The sequence below is a fragment of the Chiloscyllium plagiosum genome, chromosome 3 (genome assembly GCF_004010195.1).
Source record: "Chiloscyllium plagiosum isolate BGI_BamShark_2017 chromosome 3, ASM401019v2, whole genome shotgun sequence".
Taxonomy (NCBI): Eukaryota; Metazoa; Chordata; class Chondrichthyes; order Orectolobiformes; family Hemiscylliidae; genus Chiloscyllium; species Chiloscyllium plagiosum.
In genome coordinates this window covers 97,461,206-97,487,754 of record NC_057712.1, presented here as the reverse complement: position 1 = coordinate 97,487,754, position 26,549 = coordinate 97,461,206, and the positions used below count along the sequence as shown (strand labels likewise).

Genomic DNA, 26,549 nt, shown 5'->3' with positions numbered 1-26,549 from the left:
AGAAAAAGAGTTGCATAAATTTTGACAGGCTTGTAGGCATGCTTTGAACCTCAAAAGAAATAACTTATGAATGGTATGAGTTCAATTTTAGGATCAGGATGAAGAATAATCCATTGATCAATGTGTAAATGCATTAAAACATCTCACAGACTCCTGTGGCATAGGCAACTAAAAGATGATCTAATTATTGATAGATTGCAACAGATTTAAGAGACCCTACAATGACAGCAAGTCTACTGAGAGAGGAGAAATGTATTCTCAAAAGAAAATGACATGTGCTGAGATGTCACTGTTGTAAAATAGGAATTGAGCAGATTCATGGCAGGACAGACTAGACCTTACATTACATTCATCGAATCACGGAATCCCTGTAGTGCAGGCAGAGGCCAATGAGTCTACATCTATATTCTGAAGAGCATCCCACCCAGACCCACGCCTCCCACCATAAAACCCTGCTTGGCTAATTCACCTAGCTGGCACATCCCTGGACATTACAAGGACAATTTAGTGTGGTCAATCCACCTAACCTGTACATCTTTAGACTGTGGGTTCAAATTGGAGCACCTGGAGGAAACCCAAACAGACAAGGGGAGAACATGTAAACTCCACACAGTCACCCAAGGTCACTGGGAGGGATTGTGAGGCAGCTGGGCTAACCACCATGCCGATAGACATTCTGGGCTTTAACAGCCAAGAGATCATGGATAAAGGGAAGAATGCAAATAGTATAGACACAAAAGAAAAGAAGGTTTGGTCAGTGGCAGGGAAGCAGTTTTCTCACAGCTAGAGGTTAGTTTGCATACAGATGCTGGGCTGGAAGGAAGTGCAACAAATAGAGACAGATGAATACTAGAGACATATCAGCTGAAGATTCTGACAAATCTACACCAAGCAAAAGATTGGTTCGGTTGATAGGTAACAAATAGTTTGAAACTATAGGAGTGATGACACCAGAAGGAGAACACCGGGTCAACCTAATGTGCCAGATAGACACAAATGAATCCTGCAACATCACAAGCTTCACAGGAATGAGTAAAGTTACTCAACATAAAAATCCAAAATTTAAGCTTTCAAAAATAAGGGGAAGGCTGTATGATGAAGCAACACTTGAAAACAAATGACAGGAAACTCTGAGAGTCTAATGCAATGTGTGGAACCAAGATTTGGATTCCGAGATCATAGATGGCAAGCAAATGTGGCTACGTTCAGCCGCAGCAAGTCTAAAGCTTGGCTGGTAATCCTAAACATGCCTCAACAGTTTTGTAATGTGCCACAACTTTGACCATAGACCAGATCCGAAAGATGTACAATAGTAAATGTTCGGTTTAAGATGTTTTCCTAGATAAAATCATTTCAAAGCAGATGAAAGTATAATTCAGCATCTGCTACGGAATGTTCCAGCTTCCATAAAGACCAGTCTGAAAGAAAACATAGAAGAGCTGGAAAAGATGGGAGTAACTAAGAAAGTGACAGATCTTGTGACAGAATGGTTTAGCAGTGAATCAACCAGGAAAGCAAAGGGTGTGCATTGTCCCAAAGGAATTAAATATCATTCTGAAGAGATCTCAGTGGCCTAAGCCACATTGAAGGGATGTTGCCATAACTTGCAAAGACAAAAATCTTCACTACCCTGGATGTGATGGATAGTTATTGGATTCTGTTCCTGAGATACACATGATTTCACATGCCATTTGCATTTCCATAGCTCTAGTGGAATATTAATGCAGAAGACACGAGATAATTAGTGATCTTGCTGGAATTGGAGCTACATTGTGAATGATCTGCTAATTTATTGTTGTAGAATCACATTGAAAAAATTAAATTAGATTACATACAGTATGGAAACAGGCCCTTCAGCCCAACAAATCCACACCGACCCTCTGAAGAGCAACCCACCCAGACCCATTCCCCTACCTCCTATTTACCCCTGACTAACATACCTAATATTATGGGCAATTTATCATGGCCAATTCACCTGACCTGCACATCTTTGAAGTACCCGGAGGAAACCCACGCAGACACGAGGAGAATGTGCAAACTCCACACAGACAATCACCCGGGGCAGGAATTTAACCCTGGTGCTGTGAGGCAGCAGTGCTAACCACTGAACCACCATGTGGATTAGATTCCCTACAGTATGGAAACAGGCCCTTCGGCCCAACAAGTCCACACCAACACTCCGAAGAGTAACCCACCCAGACCCATTCCCCTACCCTATATTTACCCGTGATTTGGCAATTTAGCATGGCCCATTCACCCGACCTGCACATCTTTTGGTTTGTGGGAAGAAACTGGACCACCCGGAGGAAACCCACGCAGACACGGGAAGAACGTGCAAACTCCACACAAACAGTTGCCCAAGGCAGGAATCAAATCTAGGTCTCTGGCTCTGTGAGGCAGCAGTGCTAACCACTGAGCCACTGTGCCGCCCCTAAACCATAGTCAAAAGCTAGTGTGACTGCTAGAGATAGCTCCCAGATTAACCTCAAACAAATAAGAAAGATTGCAATAAAAGATGCCCAAAATCAAGTACACAGGTCATTTACTGACAGCAAAAGATTTTCATTTTTATCATGAAAAGATAAAAGCTATAACAGTGATAGAACAGCACAATGATTTTCTGGATTTCTAATTAGTTCTTGACAATTTGTCATCAGAATGTTATACCAACTCATGGCCAAGGAAGTCTAGTGGTTTTGAGGCACTAAACAAGAAGCAGTATTCACTAAAATCAAGCCACTCGGGGTGACAACACCAGTGCTGCAATTGACAGTCTGAGATGGCGTATTGTACAAAAGAAATGGAGTCATGATATCGAAAGAGTTGAGAGGAGAGATGCCAAAGTGCACCCATATCAAGGAGTCAAACCAAGAATGAGGAAGGCAAGTGATGTACTCTACTGGCTAAACATGGCAACAAAATCAAAGACCATATCAGCCAGTCCAGTGCTTCTAATAATGATCAAGCTAATCAAGCTAGGGAACCACTGATGACACATAAAATTCCAGATAGGCTATGGATGAAGCTAGGAGAAGACCTTTTCACCCTCACATGAAATGATTATCTTGTCAACAGACTACTATTCTGACTGGAAGTAGACCAGCTGATTTCAACAGCTACTAGTGGGATTGTTGAACACCTTGAGAACACATTTCAACTGTTACAGCACTCTTGACATTGTGAAGTGACAAGGACTTTCAATTCAAGAGTGAAGAATTCAGCCAATTCATAAATGTTTGGGAAATTCAACACAATGTATTATCTCCACTCTATTCCCAGTCAAATAGAAAGGCTGAGAATCTTCAAAGGTATCAGAATGTGATCAAGCAAATTCAGCATATGTGAGTTCAACGTAATCCTCAAGAGGAGATATACATCTACTGAAGGCATGAAAAGTAGTCATACAAAGATTAATGCCACACCATATCCAAACTGTTCTTCCAATAGCAAAACATCCACTGACGTCAGAAGTAGTGAATGATAGAATCAAGGTGAATTGGCAGTAAGACAGATTTAATTTTGAGAAGACAGTTAAACCTTTGCTGGAGTTGAGAATTGGAGGGACAGTCAGAGTAAAACCTTCAATGCTCTCAACAAGAGCCAAACTACATGACAATTTGAGAAAGGAAAATTCAATTGTCAGTTCGAAGGTATGTAGTGGAAGTAAATGACCAGATATACTCTCATAACTGTATGCATGTATGACCAACTTAAGGAGGTGTTCTTCTACTGCAACCATCTGATCAAGAAGATGTGAACTCACCATCTGCACAATAACAGATTTACCATCAGTCCCGGACGTCCACAGCACCCCAACAGCAGAAATGGAACAAAAACAGATATGACAGCAATGATAAATGACACACCTTCGGGAAGGAACATTACCCCTTTAAACTTAAATGTTGATGTTTTGGTGAAGAAGGTATTGCAACCCCAATATTGGGGGTCCTGTACTTGATGCTATTTGTTTGGATTTTCAAAGGTGTTTGATGTAATGGTAAGGTCTTAGGGAGTGTTGCTGAACAATGAGACCTTGGAGTGCAGGTTCATAGCTCCTTGAAAGTGGAGTCGCAGGTAGATAGGTTAGTGAAGAAGGAGTTTGGTATGCTTTCCTTTATTGGTCAGAGTATTGAGTACAAGAGTTAGGAGGTCATGTTGTGGCTGTACAGGACATTGGTTAGGCCATTTTGGAATATTGCGTGCAATTCTGGTCTCCTTCCTATCGGAAAGATGTTGTGCGGAGTCCAGAATTAGAGGGCATAGGTTTAGGGTGAGAGGAGAAAGATATAAAAGAGACCTAAGGGGCAACCTTTTCACGCAGAGGGTGGTACATGTATGGAATGAGCTGCCAGACGATGTGGTGGAAGCTGGTACAATTGCAACATTTAAGAGGCATTTGGATGGGTATATGAATAGGAAGGGTTTGGAGGGACATGGGCTGGGTGCTGGCAGGTGGGACTAGATTGGGTTGGGATATCTGGTCGGCATGGATGGGTTGGACCGAAGGCTCTGTTTCCATGCTGTACATCTCTATGACTCCATGACTCTATGTGGTTCCCTATCAGGAATCAGCAGCTAAGATAAATGGCTATAGAAAAGTAATTGGCAGGAAATAGTTCAAACCCAAGCCGTAAAAAAATGCCATAAATAGAAAATTGTGAGCTGGCAAGGGATGACAAGTGAGATACTTCAGGACCCAGGGGGCAGTTCTCTTTCAATAAATTGAAAGTAGAAATGCAGTTACATTCAGAAGATTCAGGAAGTAGTTGATAATAGCCATTTAGTGTGCATCGGCTTGGCTCAACTGGATGCCTTGTTATGGATTAAAATCCCATATTGTGGTTAATCAATAATCATACCTGATACTGCAGGACAATATTGGAGAAGTGTTGTATTGCAAATGATCATATACATTGGACAAATTTAAAGAAAGGAAATCGCATATAATATAACTGTTCAAATGGTGTAAGGGTGACAGGTAATAATTTCAGGATGAGGGGTCAACCATTAATGATAACGAGAAATGTTTTTATTCAAAGGGTTGCAAATCTATGTACTTCTCCATTCTAGGGGGCTGGGAATGTTTCATTATTTAGGTGCTCAAGCCAGATATATATATATATATTCTTATATATTTTTGAACTGAAGGAAAAATGGGATTTTCCTTTATTATTTATTCATAAAATATGGGGAATGTTGCCTGTTTTGTAATGGTAAAATGCGGAATATGCTGGGCTATGAGGTTGTGGTTGAATATAGCAACTCGTGGATACCTAGTCTTGAGTTGTTATATCTGTTCTAAATCTATCCCATTCAGCATAGTTGTAGTGCCATACAGCATGATGAAGGATATCCTTATGTGAAGGCAGGACATCATCACCACAAAGACTGCGAGGTGGTTTCTCCTTCCAATACTGTAATGGACAGGTGCATCTGCTACAGGTGGATAGGTGAGGATGCAATCAAATTGATTTTTCTTTCTTGTTGTTTTCCTCACTATCTGCCATAGATCCAGTCTAGCGGTTATTTCCTTTAGGATTCAGTCAATCAATGACAAGATGATGGTAATTCGGAGACAACAGAGGGAAAATTAGTTAGATAATTTCTGACCACATTGGCATTCCTTAGCTGTCCCATGCTACATCTTTGCTAAAATATCCTTTAAAAATGTGTCATGTATATTAAGGACATTGCATGCCTTTGAAGTGCAGAAGCCTTCACAAAGGGTGTAAAGTTAGTTCAACAGTGTAATAGTGTGTGGGTGTCCATTCGCTATGGTATTGTAGCGACATAGACAAACTCAATATACTAATACATTCCTCTAATCATCTCTAAATATGCAAGAAAAGGAAATTTCCAATATTAACCTCAAAAGATTAATGTGGCATCTTGGAAAGCAATAGGAATGTAAACGGTCATAAACATCTTCTCACTGTTTTTTAAGTATTGAGCTGCTTTGCTGTGAAGTCATCAATAATGTAAAATCCAATGCAATATTACTTATGTATCTTTTGCAAACTGGCTGCTTTAAGTGTGCAATCCGCAGGATAATTAAGAAACAATAACAGCTGGTCCTTCAGAAACTGAAAATACGGAGTTGGGCGTTTTGGAATATTGTTTGTGTCGCAGTCACTAGAGGTCGCCCTTCATGCAGCGAGGGGGTGGGAATTACTGATTCGACTGCACAACAAATACGGTATACATGCTGCATAACAGAAAGCAAGGGCATGCATTGTTTGCCTTCTCTGTGTTTAATTGTCTCTCAGAGTGCTATCCAAGCTTCCTCACATGTCTCATGGTATGCAATTGACAGTGACTAGGATGTAATTATCAAAGTACACTCACTCCCATATCCGGAGAGCTGCAGACACTTAGAAATATAATGGCCCACTCTTCTGAGGGATAAAGAATGCTGCGCAGTTTGGTGTTTCCAGAAATTGCTGAGAAAAGGCTTTCATCATAAGGAAATCTACTTGTTGTAACTATACTAGTTTTGTTGCCTGATATTACTGAGTGATTATCTGGAGGTCGTTCCACATAATGTTCAGTTTCATTGAGCATAGAATTGGAGTTTTGTACTATTCTGCGCTTACTAAATGACACCCACAGAGGGAGTTACAGATACTTAGCTATAATTTCCTCCTGTGTTCAATGATATGTCTCCAGAATGTAGTTAAGCCCTGTGTTTGTCTTGGGAATTTAGACCTAGAAATAAAACCACAACAGTAAACTTAGAAACCTGCATATAAAGATTATTAGTAAACTCAGACAGAATTGTGTCTCTTAATCCCCTTCAATGCCAAAACAACATGTACTTACTTAACAAAAACTGCTGTTGCTGGAAAACTGAAAATAAAACTGGAAAAGGCTAAAATATTTAGTGGCTTTTCTGCATCTGTGTAGCTAGTAACAGTTAATATTTCAAATTGATGATATTTCATTAGAATTAGAGATGTAACAGTTTTAAGAAAGTACAGAGGTAGGAAAAGGAGTAGGAAAACACAAAAAAGGATAAGTCTGTGAAATGGTAAAAGTGTAGCTAAATGACAAATAGGAAACCCTCAGTGTGCACTTGGCCTTTGTCTCCTCTTGACATTAATGGCAGATTGAAGGCAGTATAAAGAAATGCTACTTTTTAAACTATTTTCCAATTTCCTTCAGACTTGAGTGAAAGTGCAACATATTTCTTATGTAAGCTCAGTAGTGCAAATGTACTGAAATATTTGGTGAGTCCCAACTAGTGTTTGTGTTTACTGCTAGACATAACATCTAACAATTTGGGACCATATAGTGGTGTAGTGGTAATGTCACTAGATATTGTAATCCAGAGTTTTGGATAATGCTCTGGGAAATAGCCCACCATGGAAGCTGGTGGAATTAAACAAAAACCTGCAATTACAAGATTGTTAGTGGTACCATTAAGCGATTGCCATTTGTCAAAAAAATCCATCTGGTTCACTAATATATTTTAGGGAAGTGAATCTGCAATCCTTACCCAATGTGGCTCACATGTGACTCCAAATCCACAATAATGTGGTTGATTCCTTTGAAATGGCCTAGCAAACTGTTCAGTTCAAGGACAATTAGGAAAGGGTAACAAATTCTAGCTTTGTCACATATGTGCTCATTCTATAAAAAATATGTACCATCATCAAAATTATACTCACGGGCTCAGTGGTTAGCACTGTGGTCTTACAGCACCAGGGACCTGGGTTCTATTCCTGCCCTGTCAGGCGACTGTCTGTGTGGAGGTTGCACATTCCCCCTGTGTCTGCGTGGGTTTGCTCCGGTTTCCTCCCACAATCCAAAGCTATGCAGGTCAGGTGAACTGGCCATGCTAAATTGCCTGTAGTGTTAGGTGCATTAGTCCAGGATAAACATAGGGTAGGGGAATGGGTCTGGGTGGGTTACTCTTCAGAGGGTCGGTGTGGACTTGTTGGGCTGAAGGGCCTGTTTCCATTCTGTAGGGAATCTAATATAATCTCAAGTGTGAACCTAATTACTCTGCCAAAAATAAGAATAATATCAAACTGGGAATAGACATTTACATATAGAGTATCTCTAGATTTATATTATATATGTAGAAAACAGAACATTATTTGACTTAACTGGCCTATGTTAATCTCTGCAATTTAAATTCACCTCCTCCCATCCTGCTTCATCAAACTATATCAGCTTAACCTTCTATTCCTTTCTTATTTGAAATTATTGACTATTTCATTTATGCTATGTCCACATTTGAGGTATTTATGAAATCTGAAACTGAAATCATGCTAGCACTAAGATAAAAGCTAACAATTGGATCGTTCTAACCTTTAATAAGACTTATAGGATTCATCATAATACTCTCAGAATTCTGTGGTGCTCCAATTCTGTGCACCACACAATCATTATGTCAATAACTTGGAGAGAGCATGCAGAGGCTATTGAGTGGTACATAAATACAAGAGACTCCAGTTATGTGGTGAAATTAGAGTAGCTAAAGTTGTTCTTACAGGAGAGAAGCAGAAAGGTTTAACGGATTTGATGTGATAAATAGGAGAAATTGTTTCCAAGGCAAGTGTGATTGCTAATCAATGAATATAGATTTTAAGATGATTGACAAAAGAACCAGAATTGAGACGTAAAGTGTTTTAATGCATTAAATTGCTGTGAGTAGGAACACAGTATCTGTTGAAGCTTCAAAGGGAAGTTGGTATATATGTGATAAAGGAAATGTCAGGGGTTTGAAAAAAGAGGAGGAGAGTGGAACTAATTAAATGGCTCTTTTAAAGAGCAGACACAAGGTTGTTTGGCTAAGTGGCTCCCTTCTATGTTGCATGATTCTTTTTGTAGGCTTTTTGCATGGAGACAATATCCTAAAATACATCCCAAGAAATAGGAAAGGGAGTATTGGAAAGTGAAAAGATTATTGGCGAGATCAGAATCAGAAAGGCAAAGTCGAGTCTTTCGAAACAGAATGGGATGCAGTAAAGGTTGATAAATCTGAACTCAGGTGGGGAGGAGCATAATATCTGAAGAAGCATTTTGCAATAGCAGAACAGAGTGAACAAAGAAAGAATGTGCAGAATTGAGAGAAGAAGGGGGAGGAATGACACAAGATAAATTGCTCATTTGAAGAACAGGTGCTGACATGATGGTCAAATCAAATGGTTTCCTTCTACACCATTCAGTAATTCTGAGTCGCGGGGAAGTCCAGAGTAGCAGAGCAGAGTTTACACACTAGAAAGTAGATCAGGAGTGGATTGCAAAGTACAGATGGAGCAAGACTATGAAGAATTTTGGATCTGACAGGCTGCTCCAAAGGCATATATTGGAGTCGAGGGTAATAATTTAATTTGGACAGAGTCTGTATACTTTGGAAGCTTGTGAAGTCAAATGAGAAATGGGAAACATCAAACCTTTGAGGTGATGAAAACCTGAATTATGACTTCACCTTAAGAAGTGATAGGGACAGATTTGAATGTATTATGGAGATTGATATCAAGAATATAATTTTACCAAGCTTTTGGCCATCTGTCTCCTCATATCTCCTCATGTGGTTCGATGTCAAATTCTGATGATAATATTCCTCTGAAGCATTGCTACATGATTGACTATATGCTTATTTACCATGCTTAATGTATGTCCCCCTGGACCTGATGGGATATTAAAAGAAGTAATAACAGAGATAGTGGATATACTGGTACTAAGCTTCCAAAAACTTTAGATTTTGGAAAAGTCCCATAGGATTGGAAAGCTGCCAGTGTAACACCTTTATTTAAAAAGTGAAGAAAGACAAAAAGCAAGGAACAATTGTCGGTTAACTTAACATCTGTTATTGGGAAAATGTTAGAGTCTATTATTAAGAATATAATAGAATATTTAAAAATATATAATATGATCAAACAGAGTCGGCATGGCTTCATGAATGGGAAATCAGACCTGACAAATGTACTAGAATTCTTTGAGGCACTAGCAAGCAGGATCAATAAAGGAGAAGTAGACAATGATATATATATTCAGATTTAATAAGGTACCATACATAACACTACTTAATAACGTGATGCTGTTGGAGGTAGCATATTATCATGGGGAGAGGATTGTCTAACTAATAGAAAACAAAGAGCAGGAATAAGGGGAGGTATTATCAGGATGCAAATCTGTAACTACTGGAGTGCCATGGGTATCAGTCCTGGGGCCCACAATTATTCACAGTAAATATTAATGACATAGATGGGGAATTTTAGTGAACTTGGAATTCCTTATCCAGGATATACTAGCAGAGGAAGCAGTCCAGAATACTGATACTCAGATTTATGTGGCGAGGTTGAGTAGGTTTGGCCTGTACTCATTGGAGTTTAGACGAATGACAGGTGACTTTATTGAAACATACAAGATTCTTAGAGGATTCAACAAGGTAAATGTGGAGAGTTTATTTCTCCTGTGGGAGGGTCTAGGACCAGAGAGCGTAGTTTCATAATTTAAGGAAGGAATGAGTCAAACTTCTGTAAGTTGAGATGTTTCTCATTAAGGAAACATTTTGCAGGGCTATGTGTAAGGGTTATATTAGATGTTCATTAGACAGATTATTGGAAGGATGAGGGAGAGATGACATAAATCTTGTTGGGGTGTGCTAAGGAGTGATGACAGCAATGAACAAGGAAATGGGAATGGGTTTAGAAGGTCAGTCTTGAAGTAGCAACATTAATATTAGAGGTACTAGGACATTGGAGTGAAGCAATTTTAATGGGGAAGTCAACGCACTTGATTCACTCCTTTTTCCTTACAGGCCACACATCTGGTTTTGTGCGTATTTCATTCTAACTGCTGTAGTGGTGTCATGATACACATTGGAAGAGCTCAACTCGTGTTTGCTTCCCAGTTGTCTTAATTTGGCTTCCATACTTCCACCACTTACATATTTCCTTTAAGATCCTGCATTTTATTAGAACCTTCATCCCAAACTTCATTCACCTTTTGTATTCAATTATTTTATTTCTTCTCAGATCTATCTTTGGAAAAAGTTACCATCTATCTCTTCCTCCACCAATCCATGTTTGACTTCTTTAGCTTCATCCTGCACCTAAAATTTCTCTTTGATAGACAACCATTGATCAACTATTCCAATTTTGTTGCCCTCATGGTAGTCTCAAAAGCAACAACTTGCAACTTATATGAAACATTTAATAAAGACCACAAGATATAGGAGCAGAATTAGACCATTCAGTCCATCGAGTCTCTTCCAGCATTCAATGAAATCATGGCTTATCTGATAATCCTCAACTCATTTTTTCTATAAACTTTGAATCCCTTACAGATTAAAAATCTGACCATCTCTGTCTTGAATATATGTAACAGCCCACTCTCAATAGCCATCTGCAGTAAAAAATTCCACAGATTCACAAACTTCTGAGACAAGAAATACCTCCTCATCTCTATCTTAACTGCGCAAGCCCTTATTCTGAAATTATGCTCTCTGGACCAAAACTCTCCCACAAGGAGAAATAAACTCTCCACATTTACCATATTAAGTCTCCTTCTTGATTAATGGACTTGGCACTACCATTGTATATGTATATAAGAAATAAGAGCACATAATCCGTCAGACTTGCTGCACCACTTAATAAGATCTGGGTGATCTGATTGTGTGGGTAAAAACAATGACTGCAGATGCTGGAAATCAGATTCTGGATTAGTGGTACTGGAAAAGCATAGCAGTTCAGGCAGCATCCAAGGAGCAGTAAAATCGACGTTTCGAGCAAAAGCCCTTCATCAAGAATACAGGCAGAGTGCCTGAAGGGTGGAGAGATAAATGAAATGAGGAAACTGTTGAAGTCCACATTGATGCCCTGGGGTTGAAGTGTTCCAAGGCGGAAGATGAGGTGTTCTTCCTCCAGGCGTCTGGTGGTGAGGGAACGGCGGTGATGGAGGCCCAGGATCTCCATGTCCTCGGCAGAGTGGGAGGGGGAGTTGAAATGTTAGGTCACAGGGCGGTGTGGTTGATTGGTGCGGGGCAGTATATTCTAGCCCCGGTTCTAGATCACTGCACATCCACTCAGCATTTTGTCTGTTAAGTCCCCTCGGAATGTTTTATCTTTCAATAAGGTCCCTTTCATTCTTCTGAACTCTGATGAGTATAGGTCCAGTCTGATCAACCTTTTCTCATAAAACAATTCAGGAATCAATCTAATGAAGCTTCACTGTGCTACCTCAACTACAAGTGTCTTATCTCTTCAGGTTCCATGCCCTAAAAGGACATTGGCTACCAGAGACCTCCACGTTAATCTTGCTCTAGAGGTATGGATCCTCCTCATTGATGGTATATTCATCCCATTCGCATTGTTTTCCTTTAATAAAGAGACCAAAACCACACATGGTACTCCAGGTGTGGTCTCACCAACACTCATACAGTCATAGCAAGATTTTCCGACTTTTACATTTCATCCTTCATGGAGTAGGGAATAACATTTCCCTTGCCTTTCTATATATTTGCTGTACCTACATGTTAGCTTTTGTGTTTGATGCATGAAGGCATCTAGATTCCTGTGTCTCACAGAATTCTGGAATCTCCCTCCATTTTAATTATAATTGTTTTTCTATTATTGTAATTAAAATCAACATTCACACATTTTTATGCTGCATCTTCCAAACTTTTGTCTATGCACTTAACATATCCTTATCCATTCATCCAGTCTGTGTCCTCCTCAGAACTTGCGTCATCAGCAAGTTTGGTTAGAATAGACTCTGCCGACATTTCCAACAGCTCCAAATGGACCCCACCACCAGAGATCTATTTCCTGCCCCACCCTTTCCGCTTTCCACAAAGACCGTTCCCTCCATGACCACCTGGTCAGGTCCACGCCCCCCAACAACCCACCATCCCCTCCTGGCACCTTCCCCTGCCACTGCAGGAATTGCAAAACATGCGACCACACCTCCTCCCTCACCTCCATCCAAGGCCCCAAAGGAGCCTTCCATATCCATCAAAGTTTTACCTGCACATCCACCAATGTCATTTACTGCATCCATTGCTCCCGATGCGGTCTCCTCTACATTGAGAAGACTGGATGCCTCCTCACAGAGCGCTTTATGGAACATCTCCGGGACACCCGCACCAATCAACCACACCACCCTGTGGCCCAACATTTCATCTCCCCATCCCACTCTGCCGAGGTCATGCAGGTTCTGGGCATCCTCCACCGCTGCTCCCTCATCACCCGACGCCTGGAGGAAGAACGCCTCATCTTCCGCCTAGGAACACTTCAACCCCAGGGCATCAATGTGGACTTCAACAGTTTCCTCAGTTCCACTTCCGCCACCTCACCCCAGTTCCAAACTTCCAGCTCAGCACNCTCCCCTCTCATTTATCTCTCCACCCTGCAATCTCCCTGCCTCTATTCCTGATGAAGGGCTTTTGCCCGCAACATCAATTTTCATCCTCCTTGGATGCTGCCTGACCTGCTGTGCTTTTCCAACACCACTCTAATCAATCCCTTTATCCAAGTTGAGTAGTGTAAATTGTAAATGCTGAGGCTTCAGCACTGATCCCTGTGGCAACTGACAAGTTACAGGTTTGCTAATCTGAAAATTATTCATTCCTCACAACTCACTGCTTTCGTTCAGTTAGTCAATCCTTTATCCATTTTAATAAATTGATCTCGACACCATGAGTTCTTCGCTTTGTGCAGTAGTCTTTTTTGTCATATCCAGTCATGGTGGAAGCCAGCCTTGAACCAGAAAGAGGTTATGAATGTCTAGAAAGGTTTCAGGCATGGTAATGAGACAGAAATTTCACAGAAAACCAAGTGGAGGCTAACAGAAAGGGTGAGGGTAGGCCAATGAGTTAAAGAGAGTTGTGGGTAGTTTATTTAGAAGAGTTGGGAATATGCATAAAAGGAAGAAGTTTGCAAAGCTGAAGAGACCAAAGAGGGTGGCACTGAAGGAAAGTGCATACAGGATTAAGAGTGCTATAGTAGTAGCCATTGTGTGCCTCAACGAGGCACAGTCTAGAATTAGCCATCATGATAGCATACTATAAGGTAATATGGGTATAATGTACAATCATGAGTGTTAGAAATGCACTGTCACTGTATCATCAAGATCTCACTCCCAACTTTAGATTTGTAGTGGTCACTTGTTCTACTCTTCCCTAAAAATATGCACACTATTTGGATTATTGAAAATTTATGCACCTCCTGCAATGTTAAAGCAAGAAGCATGCTCATCCAACATAATAACTTTCAAAATACATGTATTCTGCTAAAATATTACACTTCACAACATTCACCAATTAAGAAACAAGGAATTAAAGAGCTTGCATTTATACAGGGACATTCATAATTTCAGGATTTCCCATAGTGCATCGCAAACAATTGCATACTTCTGCATTATCATCAGTTTTGTAATGCATGAAAATGCAGTAGTCAACATGTGCACAGCAAGATCTCAGAAGAACAACTGAGATAAATAACCCGGCAATCCATATTTGTGGTGTTAGCGGAGGGATAAATATTGGGCAGGACCTAGGGGAATCCTATAATTTTCTTCAGAATACCTTGAGGTATCTTGAGATGCCTTGAGATCTTTTAGTTCCATCTACAAGAGAATATGGGACTTCAATTTAAAGTCGCAACCAAACCATCAGCACCTGCAATAGTGCAGCCCTGCCTCAGTACTGCATTGAACTGTCAGCCGAGGTTATAGACTCGAACCTCTGCAGAGGGACTTTGACACCACAACTTACTAAACCAAAGACAAGAATACTGCCAATGAATCAAGGTAAGCATCTATGTCAGGAATCATACAACTACTCGCAAGTGATATCCAGGAATTATACGCACAGAATAGTCAACTGAAATCCACAGGAACAAACCCCAATGGAGAACCAAAATTCATCCCCCACAAGACATGGAGCATAAATGCTTTCCTTTTACACTACGAGGAATTATGAGCTTTCCTCTTGGTATACTGCATACAAAGTGTATCTATGTTTTCTTTCAATTATTGCCTGTGCCTCCAAGCACCAGATGATGCATCTAATCTGCCAGAAACCCTTAGTGGGTAAAAAAAAATTGATTGACATGAATAATATGAGTTGCTGTAGATGTCTATGGTTTGAGATTTCTTTTGTGCGTTGTCTCTTATGTCAACTGATTTAAGAAAAAAGGTACTTTAAATGAATGGATGTGAAGGATTGTAGTCCGCTGGAAAATATTAAAAAGAAGCATTGCAAAGTCTTTTTTACAGCTGGTTACAACGATGTATGGAAATTAGGGTAATCGTTCTACACAAGTAGATTGTGAGGACGATATTGCAAAGGACAAACGAAACTTTGTTCTTCTGGCGAGATTTCATGAAGTAATAGATTATCCCTCTGTAAATCCTATTGTTCTATCTTAATTCAGTCTTTACCATGGCATCGATGATCGTCAGCCACTCAACTGACGCCAAGTACAATATCTGAAGCCAATGCTTTTTTTTCGTCTGTACTCTCATCTTGATCTGTCAACTTAGGTTGTCTTGAAGAATCTGCGGGTATTAATTGTGAATAATAAGTTGTACAGTTAGCTCTAGATTTAAATGGACTCCTCTCCTCCAGAGTTCTCAGGGACATTGATTGATGTTTGTAGTAAATTCAGCGCTCTTTCGGTATTGGGTCAAATAACTTCCCACTATGCGTCCGTTCTGAACAAACTAACTGTAAAGACCTTTCAAGAATATGCGTGTGTACAAGCTAATAACCTGATCTGGTGGTATGTGAACTGTTTTAAATTATCAGCGATGGAAGAAGTCATTCTTCTGAATCATGATTCACACTGATGACTGATAGACTCAGGAGTGTCTGTGGCAACTCACAAACTGGCACGCGGTGCCAGGACAGAGTCGTTACTGTTTAACACGAATCAGTGATCATCTAGGGCCAGTCCACGGCCGTCCAGTCAGACGTCTAATGGGGCGACAAGCCGTCCGTAGATTTAAGGGAAGCAAGAGCATTTTTTTCTTAAAAGAGAATTTGCTACACATATATCAAACAATTTAATTCCGTTTAATTGCTGGGTTGTTTGACTGATGTAGTTATGTTTTGCTGAAATGTCAATCAATCTCTTGGGTTTTCAGGTTGATGGGCGACTCGCCCACTCATTCAATGGCTGACTGATCATTGCCAAGATAGGATCATGTGATGATTGATTGTTTTGGCGACATGAAACATTTAGGTTCAAGGTACTGGATGACTAGTATTGTCGAGTGCATTTAAGTGAATGAGAGTTACATACGCGCACGGGATAATCGTCGCTATAACGTCTCACATTTTCAAAGTTTGATTTTTGTATATGATGTATTTTTTTTAAAAAAATGATTGCACTTTGAATGCTACACAACTCATTCTTTCTTTACAGGAAGAGAATTCTCCAGCTTCTTATTCCGAAATTCTATCTTTTTGTTTGTTAGTTTTTAAAACAGAATCCCAGGTCTCAAAAGTACATTTTATAAAAAGTTAATAACATAATCAGGTCTAATAGAATACTATTTTTTCCCCTTTGTATCTAAAGTTGTTTCAAATATATTTAGATTATTCATAAATAACTGCTGCATTTTGTAGATTTATGATATGATTACAAATTAAAAGGTTCTTTTAACAAAGGTCATTTTTTTCATAATTTTAACCACTAGGATTTATTTATATAGTTCTATTCTACACAGTAATTGGACTCGGCCGATGGTATTTCTGTGCAAAATCACAACAGTTTAACATTGGAGACATGAAAGAGGTGGTTAGATTTTTCGCACCTGCCTCTCCAAGGAAAGGCTTCAAGCAGAGAAGCATTCACTCACACAAAGGGTTCAAGAATGCCCAAGGACCAGTGCCGAAGATAATCACCTTGGAAATGATGGAGCTGTCTCCATTTCTGACTCCTTCTCACATTTTGCAAGGTGCCAGAAGTTGAATGGAACATTGCATCAAAAATTTCCCTTTGTTTTGTGTTTCAAACTCTGTGCTGTAGTTCCAAGCTAATCATGTTCGTCATCAATGTCGTTTTGATAGCAATCATTAGCAAACATCATTAAACTACAATGCATTCAACTGGATCACGAGGGAAAATATGCTGAAATACCTCTCTCCCCTGGAAAATGCAATTCACAGCCTCGTTGCATTCGAAAGTTAACAGCTTTTATAATAAAAAAAATAAAACATATGAGATGTACAAAAGCATTCCCTCAAAATGAACTTACCGTTAATTGACGAATTGCATTTACAGCTTCGGGATCTCTTTTGTCAGCTTGGATTGATCTGGTTCTCAAGCACTTTGTGTGGTGTTCTTTACCCCCTCCTCTTCTAAGAGATTTCTCTAGTGAAAGGAATTGGAGACTGGATTAAAACGCTGCTGCCTCCCATACTGCGCTCGGTCGATTAGATTTCCATAGTTGATTTGCTGGGAGCTTGTACCAGTGCTGACTGATCTCTCTCACCACCCCCAACCCCCCCACATATACTCACTCTCTATTTTCTGTCTCTCCCGGGAACCTCACGCCGCTGCCCCCTCCCGACCTGGGCTAGCTTTTGGGATTCTCTCTCTCCCTCCCTCCCTCCCTCGCTTTCCGCCTCTCTATCTCTCTCTCTCCGGCACATTTATGAAGCCCTTGTCACCTTATCACGTGTTGACACCCTGTCAAGGAGACTCTTACATGCTCGATCCGCGCCGGGAGCTCTCTGCAGGACTGTGGACCTCGCATGTAAATCATAGGAGGGGCGGGGGAGGGGGGGGGGGAATGCTGTGAGAGGATGAAATGCACAAAAAAGATCTGGAATCCATCCTGTCACCTTGGCCAAGGAATAAATCCAACAGCCGCTTTACAGCTCCTAGAACAAATGCAATTCCCTAGTTTTTCTCCCCCCTGACATCCTTAAAACAGCCCACCTCCTAGATCTGTAACAAATAATTTGTGCACACAACGGTTTTAACGTGTTGCTATTCATCTGCTGTTGGTTTTAGTGCTCAGTCACAGGCGAGTGCTCTTTAACGGAAGACTTTCTGAGGGAAGGCGAGCAACAAAACCGCAGGAGAGTGAGGCTTGGGACAGGGCGGTGGGTGGGGGAATGAATATTGAGGCGTTGGGGAGGATATCCAGACCGACTTCGCTGTTCGTCTCCTGCATCCTATCACCAACAAATCTCCATTGTCATTTTAAGGTGACAGAGCGGGCTCCCGTAAATGCCCCGGCTCCAAGTTTGCTCGAGAGGGGGAAACGCTTGCAAAAAGCCACAGGGCTGAGGAGTCCGGCAAACCGCAGTCTTCCTGAAGACCTGACTGAGAATGAACAGGACTGACAGGGGCGGCCGGTTGGCATTTGATCTCCGGCCAGCGATTTAATTGTTGTTGTCTGAATCGAGACCAACAATACACCCCAGCACAACCTCAGCGGGGGGGGGGGGGAATGTCAATAACACATCGACCATCAGCAGACACAATCCCACCCACACCTTCAGGCTGCTGTCCAGTGTCCTGAAAGAAGCTCCCTGCCGTTAAAATAAACACCCAGGTCCCCCATACCCCCTCGACCTTGGACCGCACTCAATCTCTTGTGAACTTTAGGGAACTCCCGAGCTGCATTTGAAAAGCTGTCGACCTGAATTGCTAACTCTGTTTCTCTTTACAGATGCTGCCTGACCTGCTGAGAATTTGGGGCAGAGTCTCCCAATCCCATTTGGCGCAAGCTGGTTAATTTACCTCCCGGAATCTGGAATAGTGAGGGTGGTCGGGGGGTGGGGTTCAAAGAGGAACTCAATCGTTTTAAGGCGTGACTTGTTTTACCTAACAGCACGAGCTTTGTTTTTAACCTATCCATATGTAACTGCTTATTGTTACAGTCCTGCCGTGAAGTCTCTCACTGTCTCCATTGCATTTTGTGAAAGTGAATCAATTGATAACATTTCCAGTGCATGTTGGAGTGAATGACACCCTCCGCACACCAAGTCTCTCCCCCCACCCATCCTCCCTGACTCCCTGTAATGTCCCATCAGACCTCCGGAGTGGACATGCTAAATGCAGTGGACGGCAAATTTACCAACAGCTCGCCTGGAAGTTAATATGTTGGCAGCATCTCTGCCCGAGTGTACACTGTACTACCGCTTGTCACTGCAGCCTCCGAGCCCTTTCATTGCCTGCTGTCAAACATTGTCTGACTAAAGCCGGGTATTCATGTCGCATTACTGTCACTGAGTAGGACATTATGGTCATTCAAACGGATTCCAGACAAACGTCAAGATTTCAGAGTGCTGCTCTCATTGTGTTGCAATATGCGATAATCCCGGGCAAACCTCTGGCTGATTGACATTTTAGGACAGGGAGCAGACACAAAGAGAGCACACGAACTCAAACGTGTTTGCAAAAGGAACATGGAAGTGAAATTCTTATCCCAATTAAAACACTAAACCTGAAAACACATCTAAAAGGACAACTCAAAACATCAGAATGAGCCGACATGGATTGACCGAAAAATATCTCACTGGGTTACCCGCGAGGAGATTAGTGTTCATATTACTTGATGGTATAATGAGAAAAAAGTACAATTTATTTTTTTATCAAAAGCTTTTGGAAAGATAAAACTATGATTATATTGATATTTTTCTTAGAAGTTTTAGACTTCTCTCCAGAATCATAATTTATTTGTAGGAACAGTGATGTGGGTAATGTAGCTTTGTACTTTTGGTAACTGACCAATTTGTCCTTTGCCAACTAACTGAAGATTACAACAAGGTGGTCCTGAAACCCTTACCATGTCCCTAGAATGGAGGAGGAACACACTTTCCAAGGTACCATAGCTGTCTTCCCAAATTTCCAAGTAAAATGCACAAAACAAATGCATCATACAAAGGAATAGCTGTAACCCCAAGATAGAACCCTCAAAGTAGATGGATCAAGAAATTAAATTGCTTGGAAGGACAGAACTTCAGTATTGTTGAAAAAAAGACACATTTTGTTGAAGTTGTACATCCTGCTTTTATTAGATTGACAAAAAAATGCCAAAGTGAAGGAAAGCAACATTATAAATGTTGTTTTTTCTTTGATATTTCTTGTGAAATGTTCTGATGCGGGTCAAGATGAAAGCTTCGATGAAATGTGCCTTTTTCAGCAATACTCAAATTAAATTGAAAATTTGCATATTTTAGATTACTTACAGCACGGAAACAGGCCCTTCAGCCCAAACCAACCTGCCGAAGCGCAACCCACCCACACCACTACACCTAAGACTACAGGCAATTTAGCATGGCCAATTCACCTAACCCTGCACATTTTTGGACTGTGGGAGGAAACTGGAGCACCCGGAGGAAACCCACGCAGACACAGGGAGAATGTGCAAACTCCACACAGACAGTCGCCTGAGGCTGGAATTGAACCCAGGTCTCTGGAGCTGTGAGGCAGCAGTGCTAACCACTGTGCCACCCACTAACTTTTTGAATTGTGCCACACCTATTGAGAAAGAGCAAGAGTGGAATCTTGGAAGGAATATGGAATATTTCTGAAGGAAATTAACAGAGATAGCACAATCCAGGACAATGAGAGCAGAACGTACAAAACTCATGAAAACTGTTTTTTTTGTTACCTTGGTGCAAAACTGAATAGAGGTAAAAATCTTAAAGTAGGAGTAACAAGCAACTTGAAATAAAGGAAAAATGCTGAATTGACATAATTAAAAATCACACCACACCAGGTTATAGTCCAACAGGTTTATTTGGAAGCACTAGCTGTTGGAGCACTGCTCCTTCATCAGGTGGTTGATTAAGGAGCAGTGCTCCAAAAGCTAGTGCTTCCACATAAACCTGTTAGACTATAAGCTGGTATTGTGTGATTTTTAACTTTGTACATCCCAGTCCAACACCAGCACCTCCAAATCATGAATTATTCTTAAAGTTTTTCACCAAAGGTCAAAGTGTTGGTACACTGTTGTGCATGAATATATTGGAAGATGTGGAAAGGCAGAGATTTGGGGTACTGACAAGAACCATGACAGAATCAAAGGGTTCTGATAGATTCCCATTGTATTTGTAACAAACATGTGAACAATTTTGAAAAAAAGAGCAAAAACTTAATCCACCTTGAAGACTTCTAGTTAAACTAAAAACTATAACAAACCAACATTAAATGGGAGATTAAGTGTAAAGTTGAGGGAAATGGTTAAGGGGTAATGGCATGAAGGGCATTGTGAGATGTAATTTTGAATTGGGAGCTGGCAGCTCTTCATTGATGGTGCTGGAATACAAAATACTTCTTGACACAGATAACCTGGTCACCAAACTATGTGTAATTTTGTTGAATTTATAGACGAAACTAAAACAGAGAAGGCAGTGGAGATAAATAGACTTTTTAAAATCAATTTACAGAGGAATTTAGATTGGTAACTGAATAGATAGAAACAGATAAAATTTGTACTAAAGCACTCTTTACTTGATGAGAAACAAGCAAGATAAATATAATAAAATAGAAGATGTATTTATTATAATTTCAAACAGCTCAGCTAGATAAGGGAGATATGAATTCAACATTCAGCCAATTGCAAAAGAAGGAGGTCGATACTTACAACTGGCTATGTAATTATACATGGCAAAGAAGGTATCTGTTTTGGATGGTTTCTCTAACAGTGTCAATATCTGTGCCCAGAAATTAATTAAGTCATGCTCAACAACTGGCACTAACTGTTGTGGAAAGTATGAAAATCAACAGACTGAGGATAGCTGATCTCAATTATGTTGATATTTGAAATGTTAATAAGAGAGTTTTGAGGATAGCAGCAACATTCTGATATTAGTATCTTCTCCACAAGAGGACATCTAGGTTACAAAGTTTGGTTGTGTGACTTCTGTACTTTCAATGCCAAGGAGCACTGTTTCCGATGCAAACTGGCATCCAAGGTCTGGCCACACACCTGCCATTTCGGTAAGGGCAGTTTCAGGGAACATACACTGAAGACTATAGAGTGGTGAGCCTGGTGTCAGTGGTGGGCAAGTTGTTGGAGGGAATCCTGAGGGATGGGATTTACATGTATTTGGAAAGGCAGGGACTGATTAGGGATTATCAACATGACTATGCATGGGAAATCATGTCTCACAAACTTGATTGAGTTTTTTGAAGAAGTAACAAAGCAGGTTGATGAGGGCAGAGCGGTGGATATGATCTATATGAACTTCAGTAAGGCATACAACAAGGTCATTCCTGAAGAAGGGCTTATGCCCGAAACGCGATTCTCCTGCTCCTTGGATGCTGCCTGACCTGCTGTGCTTTTCCAGCAACACTTTTTCAGCATACAACAAGGTTCCTCATTGTAGACTGGTTAGCAAGGTTAGATCAGATGGCATACAGGGACAACTAGCCATTTGGATACAGAATTGACCCGAAGGTAGAAGACAGAGGGTAGTGGTAAAGGTTGCTTTTCAAACTGGAAGCCTGTGACCATGCTGTGCCACAAGGATCGGTGCTGGATCCACTGCTTTTCATCATCTTTATAAATGGTTTGGATGTGAACAATTCTATCCGAAGGATGTTGTGAAACTTGAAAGGGTTCAGAAAAGATTTACAAGAATGTTGCCAGGGTTGGAGGATTTGAGCTATCAGGAGAGGTTGAACAGGCTGGGGCTGTTTTCCCTGGAGCGTTGGAGGCTGAGGGCTGACCCTATAGAGATTTGCAAAATTATGAGGGGCATGGATAGGATAAATAGACAAAGTCTTTTCCCTGGGATGGGGGAGTCCAGAACTAGAGGGCATAGGTTTAGGGTGAGAGGGGAAAGATATAAAAGGGACCTAAGGGGCAACTTTTTCATGTAGAGGGTGTTACGCGTATGGAATTAGCTGCCAAAGGAAGTGGTGAAGTCTGGTACAATTGCAAAATTTAAGAGGCATCTGGATGGGTATATGAATAGGAAGAGTTTAGTGGGATATGGGCCAGGTGCTGGCAGGTGGGGCTAGATTGGGTTAGGATAACTGGTCGGCATTGACGGGTTGGACCAAAGGGTCTGTTTCTGTGCTGTACATCTCTATGACTCTATGACTCCATGACACCAAAATTGGAAGTGTAATGGACAATGCAGAAGGTTACCTCAGATTACAACAGGACCTTGATCAGATGGGCCAATGAGCCAATGGGCCAAGGAGGGGCAGATGGAGTTTAATTCAGATAAATGTGAGGCACTGGATTTTGGGAAAGCAAATCAGAGCAGGACTTATACACTTAATGATAAGCCCTGGGGAGTGTTGCTGATCAAAGAGACCTTGGGGTGCAGGTTTATGGGTTCCTTGAAAGTGGACTCACAGGTAGATTGGATAGTGAAGAAGGCATTTGTTAAGCTTGCCTTTATTGGTTAGTGCACTGAGTATAGGAATTGGGAGGTCATGTTGCAGCTGTACAGGGCATTGGTTAAGCCACATTTGGAATACTACGTTCAATTCTGGTCTCCCTGCTATGAGAAGGATGTTGTGAAACTTGAAAAGATTCAGTAAAAATCTTCAAGGATGTCGCCAGGTTTGGAGGGTCTGAGTAGTAGAGAGAGGCTGAATAGGCTGGGACTGTTTTCCCTGGAGCGTTGGAGACTGAGGGGTGACTTTTAGAGGTTTATAAAATTATGAGGGGCATGGATAGGGTCAGTAGCCAAGGTCTTTTCCCCAGGGTGAGGGAGTCCAAAACTAGAGGGCATAGGTTTAAGGTGAGAGGAGAAAGATTTAAAAGGGACCTAAGGGGCAACGTTTTCATGCAGAGGGTGATGCGTGTTTGGAATGAGCTGCCAGAGGAAGTGGTGGAGGCTGGTGGGTACATGAATAGGATGGATTTAGAAGCATATGGGCAAATTCTGGCAAATGGGACTTGTTTAATTTTGGATATCTGGTCAGCATGGAAGAGTTGGTCTGAAGAATTCCTGATGAAGGACTTATGCCCAAAATGTCGATTCTCCTGCTCTTTCGATGCTGCCTGACCAGATGTGCTTTTCCAGCACCACAATCTTGATCTTCACCATCTTCAGTCCTCACGTTCTCTGAGTTGGTTTGAAGGGCCTGAAGGCTCTATAACTTTATGTACAGCCTCTGATATCGGGCAGCGTTCAAAGCTGACCTCATGAAACTAATATCCCTCTTTAACATCTCACAACTAAATGTGCAATCGTCATCAAAATGACTGCCCTCAATAGTGTTCTTTAAAGGGATCATCAACTACTATTTTTTATTGGCTGTTACCGAGCTTGGAGACATGCCTGGTAATTTGCAATGTTATTTAGAACTGCTTAAGTTGCAAGCATTGAATAGATGCGCAACGATAGCTTTGTTTCTGACTTTGTGGTGCTCAAGACATTTGTCCCAGATAGGGAGCTAAAGCTTGTATATCCCTTGCCAGCAGTATGATGGCAAATATGAGCAGAGGTGACACGGAGGAGAACAAGCTGCTCAAAGAAGGAGGCAGAAGAGGAAGTGATTAAAGGAAGGAAACTAAATCTGCCAGGGCACCATTCTTCAATCTCAACATCAGCGAAATTTATGTCAGAAATAACTGGCAGTATTTAATATCCCCTTCTGAACTTGGCCAGGATTCTGCATCATTTTCATTTGACAGGCCTGACCAATGTAAATATCTGTCAGGATTTCCCTTGCAGATTGAACCTTGGGAATGGAAATCCCACATGCCAAAGCTGTCAGCATCATCAGGATCAGTGGATCAGTTGTTCCTGGGCTTTAAACCAGATCTGGATCCTGCACTTAGCTGAGTGAGGGCTGGATGAGGGTTGCAGAGGGATTGGCAAAGTGAGTGAGAGAGAAGGGCAGAGGGTATGCCTTTCAACAGCCACCCTGAGTTCTAACCCTGGATCCTTTGAGCAGACATTGACGGACTTCACCCTGAAGGCAGGAGGCATTTGGGATGCACAGGAAAGCCTGTCTCTTGCGTTTAATGCTGGAGACAACACTCACTTTTGGTGTTTAATGCTGGAGACAACACTCAATTTTGGTGGTATCTGGAATGACTGATGTCAACTAGCTCACCACGAGAGACTACATTTCCCACATTAATTGCAGCAGAGTACTGTGGATGCTGGAAATCTGAAATAAAAAAAGTACATGCTGGAGAAACTCAGCAGGTCTGGCTGCATTTGTGGAGACAAACATAAAGTCCAATATGACTCTTCTTTGAGCTTGTTCTGATGAAAATCACATTGGACTCACAACATTAATTCTATTTCTACTCTCTGGAGATGCTACCAGACCAGCCGAATTTCTCCAGCATTGTCTGTTTTCCATAACATTCCATTCCTACTTCTAATTCAATCTTGTGACATTTTCTTGCCTTTTGGTGAATGACTTGTGACAACTCCTTTGTTAAATTTGCTGTCATGGTACACAAGATTAAATTTGGGGACTGAACTATGAAGAAAGATTGAGTCTATATTCTCCAGGGCTACAAAGAATGAGAGGTAATCTCATTGAAACCTACAAAATATTTAAAGGGGCAGTCAGGATAGATGCAGTTAAGATGTTACACCTAGCTGGGGAGTCTAATACCCAAGAGTCATAGAATCATACAGCGTGGAAACCGACCCTTCGGTCAGACCAGTCCATGCCGATCATAATCCCAAACTAAACTAGCCCTGCCTGCCTGCTCCTGGCTCACCTTCCTCCAAACCTTTCCTATTCATGTACTTATCAAAATGTATTTTAATATTGTAATTGTAACCACATCCACCACTTCCTTAGGAAGTTCATTCCACATGTGAACCATCCTCTGTGTAAAATATTTGTCTAACATGTTTTTTTAAATTCACCTTAAAAATGTGCCCCTAGTCCTGAAATCCCCTCTCCTAGAGAAAAGACAACCTTCTTTAACTCTATCTACACCCCTGATTATTTTATAAACTTCTATTAGGTCAACTCTCAATCCCCTATGCTCCAGTGAAAAATTCCCAGCCTATCCAGCCTTTCTTTATAACTCAAACCACCCATTACTGGCAATATCCTGGTAAATCTCTTCTGAACTCTCTCCAGCTTAATAATATCCTTCTTGTAACTAGGCGACCAGAACTGGACACAATATTTCCGAAGTGGCCGCACCAATGTTCTGTACAACCTCAACATGACTTCTCAACTCCTATACTCAAAGGACTGAGCAATGAAGGCAAGCATGCTAAATGCCTTTTTAACCATTCACTTCAGATGTGACACAAACTTCAAAACCTTCTTCTCTGTCTACTATGCCACCAAATTTGGTGTTATTAACCATTCTTTCTATATTCTCATCCAAATCATTTATATAAATGACAAACAAAAGAAGACCTAGAACTGTTCCTGAGGAACACCACTGGTTAAAGTCCTCCAGTCCAAAAATTACCCCACCACCACCAATCTCTGTCTCCTGCCATTAAGACAATTTTGCAACCAATTTGCAAGCTCACCCTGAATTTCATTTAACCTAGCTTTACTAGTTAATCTAATGTGCAGAAACTTGTCAAAAGCTTTACAAAAGTCCAAGTGAACAATATCTACTGCTCTGCCCTCATCAATCTTTTGGCAACTTTGTCAAAAAAACTCAACCAAGTT

The 26,549-nt window shown here is 41.0% G+C and overlaps 1 protein-coding gene across 5 annotated transcripts in view; it reads right to left on the bottom strand.

Annotated features, from left to right (window-relative positions):
• The window catches only part of cnr1 (cannabinoid receptor 1), a 35,050-nt gene extending 16,543 nt beyond the window's left edge, over positions 1–18,507 (bottom strand). The window contains exons 1-3 of one of the 5 annotated variants that reach the window (XM_043686840.1): positions 17,901–17,976; positions 17,215–17,330; positions 15,394–15,510 (exon numbers count right to left, since the gene is read on the bottom strand). In XM_043686840.1, the coding sequence (XP_043542775.1) occupies positions 15,394–15,477 (84 nt within the window). In that variant the 5' untranslated portion in view covers positions 15,478–15,510; positions 17,215–17,330; positions 17,901–17,976. Of the gene's footprint in view, positions 1–15,393; positions 15,511–17,214; positions 17,331–17,479; positions 17,518–17,629; positions 17,735–17,900; positions 17,977–18,463 lie in introns of those variants that run through there. The other 4 variants (XM_043686833.1, XM_043686850.1, XM_043686872.1 and 1 more) reach the window with 4 other exon arrangements.
• Positions 18,508–26,549: the final 8,042 nt, after the last annotated feature.